General features: G+C 31.7%; 1 protein-coding gene across 1 annotated transcript; it reads right to left on the minus strand.

Annotated features, from left to right (window-relative positions):
* Positions 1–1,412: 1,412 nt before the first annotated feature.
* Positions 1,413–3,340, minus strand: LOC122595712 (transcription factor MTB1-like). The gene has a single exon (XM_043768138.1). The coding sequence runs from the start codon at positions 3,180–3,182 to the stop codon at positions 1,605–1,607; it is 1,578 nt and encodes a 525-aa protein (XP_043624073.1). The 5' UTR covers positions 3,183–3,340; the 3' UTR covers positions 1,413–1,604.
* Positions 3,341–16,029: the final 12,689 nt, after the last annotated feature.

Consider the following 16,029-nt stretch of genomic DNA (forward strand, 5'->3'; position numbering starts at 1 on the left):
CGGGATGAAAAGGAACAACACAGATTTGAAAAAGAAAATCAATCTGTCTAATAATGACTTAACTAAAGTTAATTAATGTGTGTTAGTTTTATGACATGGAAAGTCCATATCATATGCCATGTGAGTAAAAAAAAAGTTTGTAAAATATTAGTCATTCTAGCATTAATTATTATGAATAAACCTCAATCAATAAGAACAACAATAACAACAAAAATAATAATATATGAGAATGAAACCTAACAATTTATATATATAAAATATATATATAGAGAGAGAAAAGTGAGTATGGGGCTGTTATGCACCCAACTTTGGTGAAAAACCCCTCACATACTAATATTTTAATATTTTAAATAAATACATGGCCTCCCATGATTTTTACCTTTTAAAAAAAGGTATGTGATGTGAGGGGTTTTTCACCCAACTTGGATGCCTAACAGCCTCATATTCCCTTCCCTCATATATATATTATATTATAACGTATTTATTTTCTTTTATTTTTTTCAGTTAAATAGTTGATAAGTTAATAATATCTTTTTATTCATTATTTCTAATATTTGTACGGAAATACAGGTGATCTTTAAATATTTATAGTATGCTTATTGAAATTAATATACAATTATCTAGTTCAACTCCTAAAATACATACACCTTTACATTTCCGCCTCCACCACCACCAATCGTTGTGCACCACCACTACCATCCATCACCGTCACCACCGTTACCAACACCATACTGACGCATCATATAGTCATATGACTAATATAATTAACTGAGCTACCTGTAAAAATCCGTATATTTTTAAGCTTGCAAAAATCACAACTTGGTTTATTTATTAACATGACAAGATCTTCATCCTAAAAAAGACCCCCAAAAACCCAATCAACCCAAAATTAAACATTTTTTTAATTTTTCGACATAAACGTACTGTGATTATTTTGAAATAATGTACATGTGTAATAAACATCTCAAAGACTCAAACTTTCAATTTTGCACCACATATACCAAATCACTCAACAAATAGAAAATCTATGACATCTCCTCCTACCATATTAAATTAGTATTAGAATAGATAGATATTAGTTAAGAAATACAGCTGCTTTATTGGGAGGGCAATGTGATAAGCATTTTAAGCATGTGAACATTTTGTACTTTTCCATCAAAAGTACATATCACATTATCTATCTTTAAAAAACAACCACCCAATGTTTCTAGTATTCCCTTTGACCTCTAAATAGAAATTTCACTTTTTACAACCACAACTTTTAATCATTCAAATTTATGTTCATATTATTTTGTTGCACAAATTTGGTGCACCAGAGGACCAGACTCCCTTCCACAATTCAAACCTCATTGCCATGACACAAATTTGACAAAAATCACATTCAAACACAAAAGACACTAAAAACTGCTGAATATAACAAATGACGAATATATTTCATAAGGAAACCAACATACATATCTAAAATCTTCACAAACTAATTATTTTTCTACACTTGAACTTAATAGAATGTATATAAAAACCATCAAAAAAAGCACCATTAAGCCTTACTAAGTTGTTTTTCCTGCACTAATCGCGTATTAAACTAGCTCTTTTTTACGATATCGTTACGACGAGTTTGTTTCTCTTGAAAACGCAGAGATCAACTTCTCCTTTGTCAATTGTTCGGGTCCTTGAGACTTAACGACGAATGTGTGAAACACCATGTCGTTTATCGCGTTCATCTTTGATTCCACCACTCTAATTTTCGCCTCTTCAAACGTTTGAATCACTTTAGACACAGGATGTGCATCTAATGGACTTGTTACCCTAACGATAACTTCGTTTTGAGCTGTTTGGACTTCGATTTTCTCTAAACTTTGATTGTTATTGTTACTTGGTGATTGTCGTTCAGATTCCATCTCCTTTAGCTTCTTCTGTAGATCAGTAATATACGTTATAGCGTCTCCTAACAACGAAGCCTTGTCCATCTTTGATATATTAGGCACCACGGCCCTTAACGCGTAAAATCTTTGGTTCAACTTCTCCCTCCTCTGCCTCTCGGCTTCCACATGATTCAAAGGCTCCTCTCGCCCATTAGCCGGTTTCCTACCTCGTTTTCTAGGTCGTTTTTCGTCGTTTCCAACGACTAAACTTTCGGTTTCCCTTTCTTCCCTCCCCAGAGACTCATCCGAAACTTTGGACTCAGTAATGCCAGTGAAATCAATCTGCAGTTGTGAAGCTGCTTTATGTTGAGTATTGAACTGAGCCCAGTTTGAAAAAGGGACTCGCGGTTCATCAGGTTTACGAACCGCGAGCTTTTCCCTAAACTGTGGCTGGTTCAAACTCGAACTCAAATCCTGCCCAAAAACCTTGGAAACCTTAACATTATTCGGTTTTCTAGCCATTATATTCGGTACCGATACCCCTCCCGAAACCATAACCCCAGTAGGATTAACCGAAAACGACCCACGAATCGATTGTATAACTTTGGGGTTTTCCATCAATGAACAAACAGATCCAACCTCGACCACACCGACATCAGTCGGTACCAAAACAACAGTCTGGATACCCGCGTTTTTCGCTAAAAACGACCTGTAACAATAATCCGAACCCGAATCCATCTGATCAGAGATCCATACAGGACGGCCCGAGAAAAAACATTTTCCGGGCCCTCCTTCGGATCTCCTAAAAGAAAAATACATAGATATTAAAAAAAACATTTCAGTTTCCGTAACTTTATCTAACCCAAAAGCATAACTATCTTCATCTAACCCACCAAATAAAACATGAATCTTTTGTAGAACCCTTTTTCTAATTCTTTGTTGATTTTCTTCATCAAAATAATGAAATTCTTGTTGTAGCTTTTGTTGTTGTTGTTGTTGTTCGATTCTATTTGGCTCCCGACAACATCCGTCCCCCCAACCAAGTACTAAATCACCTGTTTTTGACTGCCTTGAAATTTGCCAAAAAATAGCATAATTCCAACTAAAGTTATTATTATTATTATTAGTTGGATTGTCAACAAGATCTGAAAGCTTATGGTTTAAATTTTCATCATTAGATAATGAAGATAATGAACATTCATTAGATATAGAACTAGATATTAAAAAATCAAATGCTTTTGGACCTAATACAGATGCAACTATTTCTTTATCTTCTTCATTCCAATCTCCACTTCCTCCCATATTCTCTTCTTTTTTCATACCTCTATTTTTTTTTTAAAAATAAATTATCAACTAAAAAATACTTTTCAAAAACTATATATTATGGGATTTATGTAAATAATAACAGAACCCTAAGTTTTCGGTCAAATTTAAATCGAATTTGAAACATAATAAAACACACCCACCCACACACACACACTATATTTATATTTATCAGAATCTTCTTGAATATATAACAAACACAAAATATATATATATATATAAGAAAAAATATAAGCAGAAGGAAAAAGAGATAGAATGGGGGGAAAAATAATAGTGTGGATTTGGGAGAGGAAAAAAAATTAAAGAAAAAGGTGTGTTTGTATGTGAAATATAATAAAACTGCGCGTGTATAAAATTGTGGCACGTCGATCATATGGGAGGGGTTGAACAAATGTTTAACCCTAGTTAGGTTTATTATATTGGGCCCGTGTTGTTTTTTTTTTAATAAAGAATTTAATTAATAAAGTGTAATTCTAATATATCACGTAATTTATGGGTGGGTGGTTAATATTTAAAATCTTGAATAGTTTATCGCGTTTGTGTGAAAAGAGGAAATTACGGTTATACCTAGAGTCTTTGGTTGAGAACTTGAAAAAAAATAAAAAGATGAAAGAAGATTCGAAGTTAACTCAGAAAATTAATAAGTACTAGTTCAAAAAATACAAGGATAAAACAATGTACCATAAAGTATAGGGATAAAGTTTTGTGGATTTTTATATCATACATTGAGAGTATAGTGTTGGGTACATATTTATATTTGATTTTTAATATTTTAAAGGCTTGATACATTTATACATATACCACTTCTTTGCCAAAATAGTGATTATCCTTATCTTTATCTTTATATATAATAAAAGGCAATCGATCAAAACTCAATTGACCAATTAAAACACTCAATTTCTTTAAATTAAGTTATTCAACATGTAACTAAGGTATTTCTCAATCAACTCATTCGAAATATCAATCTTCCAAATATTTTGCTAAAAATTTATGCTTAATTGAAACACATAAACAAATTACATCATTTGACTTTACATACATTGTTTACATTTACATTATCAGTTTGTCTTTTTATATATTTTTTGAATTTGAATGTATAAGTGTTTTTATTTCCATTTATTTAATAACTTATATTAAATATTGTTTTCAGAAAAGACATATACTATTGCCATATTTTAATTGAAATATTTAAAACATGTTCATCTAAAAATAAGATATAATCCGTAAAGTGTAAAATAAAAATGTAATATCACCTTGTATAACAATAAATCAAATAAAATGATAATGATCTATTATGATTTTTCAATATTCAAATATCGGTAAGTATGTCACAATTTACAACTTTGATTAACATATTATGATTTTGTAATATTCAAATATCGCAATATAAAATTTCGATAAATATATTTTAAAAAAATATTTCTCTATAAAACTCAAAGTTTTATAATATAGAGCTTTTATTAATTACTAAAAATTGTAAACTAAATTAAAAATCATAATAAAATTACATCTAATATATATAAAGTTATAAACTCGTGTATTTGACACCGGATAATTAAATCAAATTATTTTTGACTAGTTTGGATTATTCATCAATTATTGTGTATGGTTTTTATTTTATTAAGCAACGTGTAGCAATGACTATAGTTTTGAATTCAAGAACTCAATGAGAGATGCTTAAAAATAACAAATTTTATTCTATCATCATAAAATAAATAAAATATAAATGAGGTTGACAAGTGGGTCAGAAAAGCTAATACCTAGTATTAAACCAAAATCCTTTCAATGAGTAATCAGGTTCAACAGTTTATGAACTTTTATCAAGTCCAGGCTTGAAAATGAATATGATATATTGTATTTGCTTAGAGATCCTGCTTATAGTGATGATGATGAATAGATGATACCAAAATTCAAATCATACACCTTCGATATATTATCCATGAATCCTTAAACCAACAAGATAATGATAATAATAAGGGTGCGTTTGTTTCATAGACTCTGATTAAATTGGAATTGAATTTTTTTTCGTAGTATGTTTGGTTGTAAAAAGATGATAAATTTCATTCCATTGGAATGTAAACATTCGATGGAATCTCTATTCCCTGAGGTTATTGGATGGAATTTGATTCATTTCTTCTCTTGAATTTTAAGAACATGAAAAACATTACATCAAATTCCATTCATGCGGACACTAATTCCGTTGACAGATTCCATTCTTTACAAAAACATTCGGTGAATCAAACATGGCCTAAGTTGTTTCGACATTATGCTAATCTGTTATTGTAACTTCTAGCCATCCTTTAAAGATACCTTGTATGCTTTTAATGTGAATATGACGATAGACCTTTTAAGTAACTGAAGTGAGATTGTTGCTCGCAAACTTATGAGAAAACTGACAGATATATATATTTCACTTGTGCTACTCAAACAGTTGAACCCACTTTTTCTCTATCTTCCCGACAGATGACATTATGAAAATCCCAGATAGAAAACTACACTTTGAACTGGCTAAGGTTTGTTCCGATCTTTGATTTAGGACTAACTGTGAATGTTAAGACCTACTGGTATGTTCTATGTTATCGACTAGGTGTCCCCCTGTTTCCATTTAGTTGTCGTGCTCAACTTGTTTCGGGGTATTTCCAGAGAATATTTATAAGGACCATGTTGTATCATGTGCCGGCATTAATGGAAGTAAACATTGGCATAACGTGGTGCATGACACACCTTGGTTGACATTTGTTATCGTTTTGGGTCTTTTGCGCGTAAAGAAGTTGATATTGGGTTTACTGGAGAAAAAGATAACCTCTTACGCCGAGTTGATATATTGTTTTACTCATGGGATGAAACGCTTAATGTATGCATAAATTTGATAGGGTCATCACCTTTGACGCAAACTTGGATGGTTGACTTTGTGTCTTGTCGTACGATGATCGAGGTTGCACAACATAATCAAGATAAGTATAATGCTAAATGTACGGGTATTGGATTTTTTTTTTACCCTTCTTGTTTTCTTCATTTGAGGAGTTTAATAAGGATGTGGTGACATTGGTCAAACAAATTCGTAAGTTCTCCATAGCTCATGACATTGGAGCACGTGTTGCTCATATATTTAGTTTGATTAGTTTTGTTGTATATAGAGGAATAGAGGCCCATGAAATTAATTATACAACACAAAAGGATAATTTATAAAAACCACCAAAATTTTAATAACCTTATAAAACTAAAAAGCTTAGATTGATGAAAGCAGTAAACCACAACTTCACAAATTCAAACTCCAACAAACTTTTATAAGTTAATAAGTTATATGCTAAACACACCCATATAATAGATATATTAGAACGGTACTCACACGTTGCATCATCATTCTTTAGAAACGTCCGTTAAATGACGATATGATTTGGGTGAGTATGTGATGTTTGTATTTTTTGTTATGTGTATGAGATAACGCTAGGTTAAGGGATAAGGAGATAATGGTATTTTGGGACATTAAATGAATTAATGAATAGTGACAGTTATTAAAATAAAACATATATGGTCATTCAAATACTTAAAAAATTTAAAGAAATGCAATAGAAATTTACTTTATAAAAAAGTATAGATATATGATATTTGAATATATAAAATGATTAATATAACCAAGTCTAAATACTGTTTAAAAGTGTGAATGAGACTAATCAAGGTCACAATTAGATGACAATATGACATTAGGGCCCCTTAATTGAGTAAAGAAAGAGCAAAGACCTTGGTCCCATTACCGATTCTTATCCCATTTTTTTGTTAGATAAACTTATATTCATACTTGTCAATTACAAATACATATAAAAAAAATCTCATTGGTTTTTAATTTCATTAATTTTTTGTTTTGGAACTTTTCTTTTTAATCTTAACTGAATTTATGTCTTATGAATATTAGTTTGAAAATATAAATACATGGTAGCTAATTGTATAAATGTCTTTATATCTATGAATACTATTTTAATATATATATATATATATAATTATTAAAACCGTAGTTTACCGGATGATTTTAAGCCTTCTTTAACTCAAAACTATCTTCAAACAATGCCACGTAGGATAAAATCTAGGTGGCAACTTCATATTTTTTTTTACAATATTTAATTTATTTAGATATAAAAAATTTGAAATAAAAGATAAAAAAAAGTTAGAAAACAAATCTTGATCATGCTAAAACAATTCTCGATCATATGATCTTTAAAGTATATTTATTTCTTAATTTAAGTTATATAAAACACTATTCTAATATATAGGTTCCGTAAGTTTCTAATTATTATTCTCAATAATTTATATCATTTTAATGTTTAGATTTCCAATAAAGATTTGCTTTTATTTACTCATAATATCTATCTATATCTACAATTTGTAATCATATACTAAAATACATATTAAAATAAAATAAAAAAAACTCTATCAAACTCTCACCAATTGCAGATTTATTACCTTTATTCTTTGTTTTTCTTATGTTCTTTATTAAATTATGTCATCTTTTGTTTTACAGTATTCATGGAAAAATCGTTAATCCAACTTTTGATTATAAACTTTTATAAATTTAAATTACTTTGTATTAACAACAAAAGATATGTTTTTTGTCAAATAAGTGATCAATATCATGTGTAAGGATTTAGATAGTTCATTTGCTTTTGAATTTTAAAGGCGGATTTTTCAAATATGAGGTATAAAGAGTAGAATAGTCTGCGTATTATAAATTTAGATTAGTCTTCTTTGTAAGATAATGAGTATTATTTGAATGAAGAATAAATTAATACAAAAAATGAATATGTGTGATAAAACTTACATTTTATTTAATTTATGGATATCAATACTATATCCTTAATTTTAATTTTAATTGTCTTCTAAAGTTCATATATATATTAAGAGAATTGTTCATTTGACGCTTGAATTTTTTTTGGAAACTAGGGGACAAATCTTGGCAATTGGATTATCCCCTCAAAAATAAACCCCTACCCTTTATATCCCTCCCCTCCCTTTCCCCTCGTCTCCTTCCCCCCACCATACACACACACACACTCACGCACAATCAGACTCTCTCTCTCTCTCCCCCGCTTTTTCGGCAAGGGCGACGGTCTCATCTCCGGCGACGGGATCTTGAACCGCCGCCATCTCCACCTTTATCTCTAACCGGCGACCACCACCACTACACACACACACACTCACTCTCGCTCTCTCCCTCCTGTTTTTCCAGCCAGCGATACAACTGTCGTTACCACTTCCTCCTCCTTCTTCTCCGGCGATACAACCGCCACCACCACCATCATCTCCGATCACCCCTGAAACTCACAGAAACACACACAATCGCTCGATTTATCTTTTTGCTCTCTCCTAGCCATGGCGCCGACGCCGGTAACGGCAAGGGCGGAGCCTGTTGGGTGAATTGTGACCTCGTACAATTGTCGGCGCCTGTATTGTATCGCCGGAGAAGATTCGACGGCGTTAGTGTCTTAGTGATCTTGATTTGCTTGACCAATCAAATATGATTAGATAATGTCGCCGAAGTAATTCACCGGAATTGATTAGCCGGAGAAGTCGCCGGAGAAGATTCGACGATGTTAGTGTCTTAATGATTACCAATCAAGCTTGATTTGGCTTGACCAATCAAATATGATTAGATAGTGTCGCCGGAGTACCCAATCAAGCTTGATTGGCTTGACTAATCAAATATGATTGAACAATGTCGCCGGAGTAATTCACCAGAGTAACCAATCATGTTTGATTGGATTTTGATGATGGTTGATCCAAGGGCTTAGATTAGTCCCTTGGTTTCCACCATTTTTTAAGGATCCATGTGAATACAACCCTATATATTAAAACAATAGTTATCCGGACGATTTTAAAACACCCTCAACTAAAAACTACCTTACTCCGTATAACATTACCACATAGGATAAATCCCATGTGGCATCTCCACATTTTTTTTGATAATTTTTTTGTATCCTTAAATTAAATTTATTTTAAATATTAAAAAAAATATGACTTACTTATTTTTCTAAATACTATATAAGTATTAAAATCTATTTATTTTTAGTTTGTTTTTTAGTCTAATTAAAATTGAAGATCACGTGTAATTAATTGCAACTTTTATGAATAGCTACTTGATTATTGAAACATGACCCTACTTATATTACGATGTATATTATAATAAATTGAAAATTTTATTTACTTTATTTTATTAAAATAAGTATTGGGTTGTTTTAGTTTTTTATGTATGTGATTGGTTTTTTTTTTATTTACAATCATTTATGAAATTTGTTGAGTGACCCTTATCATTTTGACATTCAATTTCATTGTGCTATGTATTTTATTCAATAATATGTTATAATTCTTTTTTATAACCTATGTAGCCGAGTCCGAATTCAATGCATATTATTTAATATTTTTGTTGACCAGTTTTGTTATTAACCATAATATAAAAATACAAGAGTCAACAAATGATATGATTGTATAGATTAACACAAAACATTTTTAGTAATTATCAATGTCCGCATCTAGATTATTTTTCTTATATTTTATCTATCCATTAATGATGTTTTAATTAGCCGCACATCGTGCGGGTAAAAGATTTAGTATATATATATATATTAATATCGATTATACAACATTGGTAGACATGTTTTAAACATGATAAGTAAGAAGGAAAATATGGGTTAGATACGTAAGAGGTAGGGCTGTAACAATTTAAGGAAATTGTTGATGGTTAAGGAATCATGAAACAAACGTTTGCACTCTACTTCATGAAAGGAGACATTAAAATATAATTGCACCCAAATTCAAACAACATATATCCCATTTTTCAATCCTTTATTTTGTAAATTTAATTTAGAAGAAGACGAAACTTATTGTTTTAAAAACGTCACATTGACTTGTTCAAGTTTTAGAATTACATCCAAATAGAATTATAATGCAAAATGCTAATGTCATTTCCAATGGTTACACAAACACATACAAATTAATGTGGCAAATTAAGTGAACCAATCATATGAAAAAAATATTATATATAATTATTTAGGAAAATGTTACATAAAGTTTTTAGGTTTAACTTAACGTGCATAAAAAAACTATAACTTTTCATACAAAAGCCACCTCCTAAATTTTATAATAAGTGTACAACTATTTAATGCACCTTAATGAAAGTCTTTAAGGCTTACGTTTAACATAACCTTCTTCTTTATTATTATATGAGAAATATTGAGTTTGTATAAATTTGTTTGTAGTTAGTTTATTCTTATACATCATTCTTACTATATTATAATGACTGATACTTTTTATTAATATAACCATAGTAAGATTTAGTTTGACTAAATTCACTAACAGGCATGTTCTTTTTATTAACTAATGTAACTATACTCGCGTCCTTATAATACATAGTGGTGTTATTTGTAATCGAGCCGAGTCGAGCCAGTGCCAAGCTCGAGCTCGACTCGATTGTAAAACTCGAAGTTCGAAACTCGACTCGAGCTCAACCGAGCCTTTATTTTCAAGCTCGAGCTCGCCTTACGTGTCGACACTTTCGAGCTCGACTCGGCTCGACTCGATTAAGAATTAAAATTAAGTTTTAAATCAAATTAGTCTTATAGGCTCGACAATTTCAAGCTCGACTCGATTAAGCTCGATTCGGTAGAATAGTAATTATGTAAAAATATATAATATTCAAGGGTAAAAATGTAAATAAGCGCAAGCTTGATTAAGCTCGCGAGCTTTTCGAGTAGGCTATATTAAGGCTCGAGCTCGACTCGAAAGTCTACTCGAGTAGCTCGAGCTCGGCTCGACTAAAACCGAGTCGATTTCGAGTAATTTGCGAGTCAATTTCGGGTAGCTCGCGAACTGTCTCATCTTATTTACACCCCTAGGTGCTAACACCGTTACCACCACTTGTTCTATTACTTCCACCACCATTTTTCTTTACTTTTGCCATCACCACCATTTGTTTTATCGTCGTCACCACCATCAACTATTGTTGTCATCACCACCCCCCCTCTATATATTATTGTGTATTAGTCAAATAACATTAATGACGATAATAATGATATGTATTATGTAACATTAATACAATGATAATATTCCTTAGTATTTCTTTGCATTTTTGTTTCTCATTCTCTTCCTGTCCAGTTTGAACCAAACATCCCTAAATACAACCTTCAAGGTTGTTGAAACGACATATAAAAAGTTTGTATATTTAATATAAAACATACATTTTTTGAATTTTATGATAATGTATAACTATTTTATACAGCTTAACTACAATTTCTAAGTTTGTATTTTATCTGTTCAACGATATATTCTCTGTAACATATAAAATAAATCTACGTGTATTATATTTACTACATTATTTTTTTTTCACATATGCATGAGGTACGTCCAAAAAACTATACATGATCCCTTTTGTGGCACATCGACCATATTACGAACCACCTAGTAGATTTACACATATTTTATATCTTTATCTTCAAAAATAAATGGAAAGAAAATAAAATAAATAAGGGTGGGTGAGGTGAGACTTGAGAGGCGTTTTGAATGTATGGAGTAAGGTGAAAGGCACGTGGTGGTGGGACGTGTGATGATTCAGTTAATAGACACGTGATGAGAACGTGAATGCCGTGTGTTCTTTCAAACGACAACGTGAAAAAGGCTTTCACATGAAACGCGCATTTACCATTAATTAATTAATTAATTGAGTAATTTTATTTTTTCAGTCCCTTAATTTGACACTTTTTTACTTTTGATCCCTGAAGTGAAAAAACATTAATTTTGAACTTAAAGTTGGCAAAAATTTGCAATCAAGGTCCTTTCTCTCGATGGCGTTTATTTTTGGCCGTTAACGTACACACGTGCTAAACACGTGAGAGTACTTTTATTTGTATGATTTTCATTTTTCGTTCCTCAAGTAACTTAATTTTTCACTTTTCGTTTATAAATAAGAAAATACATTAGTGCTCTCACATGTTTAGCATGTGTGTACGTTAACGGCCAAAAACCAACGCTGTCTAGCTAAAGGACCACGATTGAATTTTTTTTCCAAGTTTAAGGTCAAAATTGACATTTCTTAACTTCAAGGATTAAAAATAAAAAACGTATCAACGTCAGGGACGAAAATGTAATTTACTGTAATTAATTATTCTTTTTAATCATCACATGTGTCACTTGATTACCCCCCTTTTTCTAGTTTCAATTTTTATCCCAATAACGAACTAGCTAATCAACTCGGGTTTAACCCGGGACGTTTAATTAAAAAATTAAAACCAATAAATATATAGAAATATGTATTTAATTTTGTTGTCAATACATTATAATTTGATACGGAGATAGCAACATACTTTTAAAGATGAATATTAATACATAAAACCGATTAGGGTGACGAAAAATTAAAAAGTAACTATCATAAATCAATAATAGATATGAAACTAAAGTTAAAGAGTTAGGATATTATCTTTCATATTAATTAAAAATAATTAAGGTTAAAAAAATAATATGAAAAAAGAAAAGAAATGGCATATTGCCTAATATAAAAAATAGTTTTTAAAATAAAAGAAAATCTATTATGACATCATATACTTTTAAAAATAGTTTTGGAAAAAATAGTGGCATGCTAAAAGTTTCTAGAAACAATCTTCTTTTATTTATATACTAGCTAATAAACCCGGGTTCAACCCGGGTCGCTTAATTAAAAAGTTAAAAGGAACAAATATATAGATTGTAACAACCGTCTTAGAAATAATTTAAATAAGTTACTTGAATCACACTTTCGTCATTAGAACGGCTAGACAGTTCAAATTATTTAAGTCCTTGACGTGCTTTAGACCTAATTTATGTGCTTATATGAAGGGCAATTTGATGACGAATTTATGTTTAAGTACGATGAAATACTAAAGTTCAGTTCGTGAACGTCCGTGTTCATAAAAGTTCTAGTTCAAAATGTTCGCAAATATTCTTTGCATTTATTGAGTTCATTTATTATGGGAATGTATAAATAGAAAGAAATGAAAACCTTAGAGAGAGAAGCACCACTATTCATCTTCTTTCTCCTTCTTCTCTCTCTCTCTAAAACACATAGTGCAGCCACCATAAACACACACAAAAATCATCTTTTGATTTTGGGTTGTTAAACCAAAATTGTTTGTACTTTTAGCATTCTTGTGATAATCAAAACATACTTCTTGAATCAAATCTCAGGTAACAACAACATTTGATGAATTTTTGATCAAATTAAAAAATGTACTTTTTCAAGTTTATGTTCTTGATGATTTGGTCCAATTTTTGAATGAAAATCGTGTTAATAGTTAATGGGTTTGTGTCTAAATGTGTTTAGTAACATTTTTATGAACAAATTTAGGTCATAACATGTTTTAATCTACAAAACTCATTTTTGAATATGAAGGTACAACTTGTTTTGAGTGCCACGACTTGTTCATGTTATAAACGGTCTTGAAATCATTAAAAGTGTTATGGGTTAGTGTTATTGTGCTTATATGAATTAGTGCTATGTCTTAACAAGTCCTGAAATCGATCTAGACCTTCGTTTTGTGTTCTCGTACTTGTTCAGCCCGCTTGGTGAATGGGACGGTCCTGATGGGACGATCTTGGTTCCAAGATCGTCCTAGGGCAGCCTGTTCGTTCTTGTGCATGCTCGTTTGGTCTCGTGTGAAAGTTGTGATGTGTTATGGGGTTGGAACACTCCTGGGTAACTGATCTTCTAAGATCGGTTTTGCTCAAACTAGTTCTTAAATTAGAAAAGACCTTGTACTTTGTTCTTGTTCTTGTAGAATGAAACGATCCTGACTAGAACCCTTAAGACGATCTTGAACTTGTTCTAAAATGATCTTGTGTCTTGAAACCTTAGGACAATCTTGTGTCTTGGAAATCTTAGGACGATCTTGACCTAAGTGAAGTCTAGGACGATCCTGACCAGCCATGAAAAACGATCTTGAGCCTGATGACACCTAAGACGATCTTGCATCTGATGTACACCTAAAACGATCCTGATCTAGTTCTAGTACATGAAATGATCTTCAAACTAATGAAACCCTAGATCGACCTTGAAAGCCCTAAAAACGATCTAACCCTATACTTAAACACCAAAACAACCCTTCACTTCATTATCTTTTGATTAATTCCATTCAAGGCTACATTTGGACAATGAAGCTAGTTACCAAAATGACTTAGAACCTTACTCATTTTGCAAACCCTAATCGAATACACTAAAGACATGTTCTATCTTCAATATTAAAGTACGGGTCCTATAACCACCCAAGTTAAGTTCTTAACGCTAAAGATCATTATTAAAGATATGAATCAACTAATTAACATTACAAGTATATATATGTGAGTTCATAGACATTCAGATCAAGTCCAGTTCGAGTACTTAAAGTTCATTCCAAACTCTTTTCGAGTCAAAATGTTCAAGGATCTTCAAAGGATCAAATTATCAGTTCATCAAGGACATTTCAATGATTAATTAATCACATGAATTAATACGTGTGTTCATTTATGATCAATGATCTATATATAGGTTTCCATCAAGGTGTACTTGGATTTTGATAGATATAACCTATCTATCTTGGTGTTTGTTCTCTGTGCTTATAAACCGTGCTTGTACTAGATCACTGTGAGTTTCGTAGCCCTTTTTACTTATATATTTTGGGGTGAAAGGATACTCGCACCTTTGTGTCTATCATCATTTATGGCTATTTGACTGTACTGTATGATGTGGACTATGATACTTGATACTTGATGCTTGATACTTATGTTGGAGTTTGAGATGCTTGATACTTGATACTTATGGTGGAGTTGGAGGCACCAGTTGAGATACTTGATACTTGCATCGTTAGGCCTGGTATACCGTAAGTGCTGGTTGCATAGAGATACTTGATTCTTGCTATCATAAGTAAGTTGAAAGTCATAATGCTGTGTGGATCTTGATGATATTTCGACCTGGCACCATACTTGATACTTGTTTACAAAACCTTCGAACTCACCAACCTTTGTGTTGACACTTTTGAGTATTCCTTTCAGGTGTTCAAGCTAATCGTGGCTAGAATTGGAACATGGGACTTGTAGCAGACCTCAGGCATAGGATTTGGAGTTTTGCATACCTTCTTTTATGCTTGATGGCATTAGGCCTAACCTCTTCCCCTGCGTGGGAATTTATCTCATACTTTATTTAAATGCTTTGGGAACTTGAGTTTGTGAGCTATGTTTTGCTTGTTTGAACTATGTTGTGACCATCCATGCTTAATCTATGCACACTTTTAGCTATTCCTATATAACATCCATGTGCGTGTGTGCTTTATCTTGCATCCCGAGTCTTCCGCCTTAGTCGGGGTGTGACATAGACTTATGTATGTAATTTAGGAGAGTTTTATGTATGTCTGGTTCAACCCTATTTGCTTCTTTGTTTGCTGGGAGGGGGTTTAGGGGAGTTCTTACACATACCACTCGTAATTGTTGGATTCCGGCTTGGTTGTATGCACATGGACATGTTTAATAGGTTTAAATGCCCTTTTTACTATGTATTATCCATTTTGCGCTAAAGTGTGTAATGTGGTGTCTGATATTCTTCTTTAATTGTAATGTAGTCAGACGATATTCAACTGACATGTATGGTTACTAAAATTTTTACACTCTCTATCTTTTGCCTCTTTTTGGCGAGAAATCCTTTTGGAAGCAACCTCTGTACCTTCATGTAGGGGTAAGGTTGTCTACATTTTACCTCCCCCAAACTCGGCTTTTGCCGGATTGGGTATCATTGTTGTTGTATGTAATTTGTTGTCAATATATTACAAGTATATTTTTTGATATGGAGATAACAATATAC

The sequence above is a fragment of the Erigeron canadensis genome, chromosome 4 (assembly GCF_010389155.1).
Source record: "Erigeron canadensis isolate Cc75 chromosome 4, C_canadensis_v1, whole genome shotgun sequence".
Taxonomy (NCBI): domain Eukaryota; kingdom Viridiplantae; phylum Streptophyta; class Magnoliopsida; order Asterales; family Asteraceae; genus Erigeron; species Erigeron canadensis.

Excerpts from the sequence above, each read along its gene's own strand:
- LOC122595712 (XM_043768138.1), bottom strand. The coding sequence starts at position 3,182 with ATGAAAAAAGAAGAGAATATGGGAGGAAGTGGAGATTGGAATGAAGAA.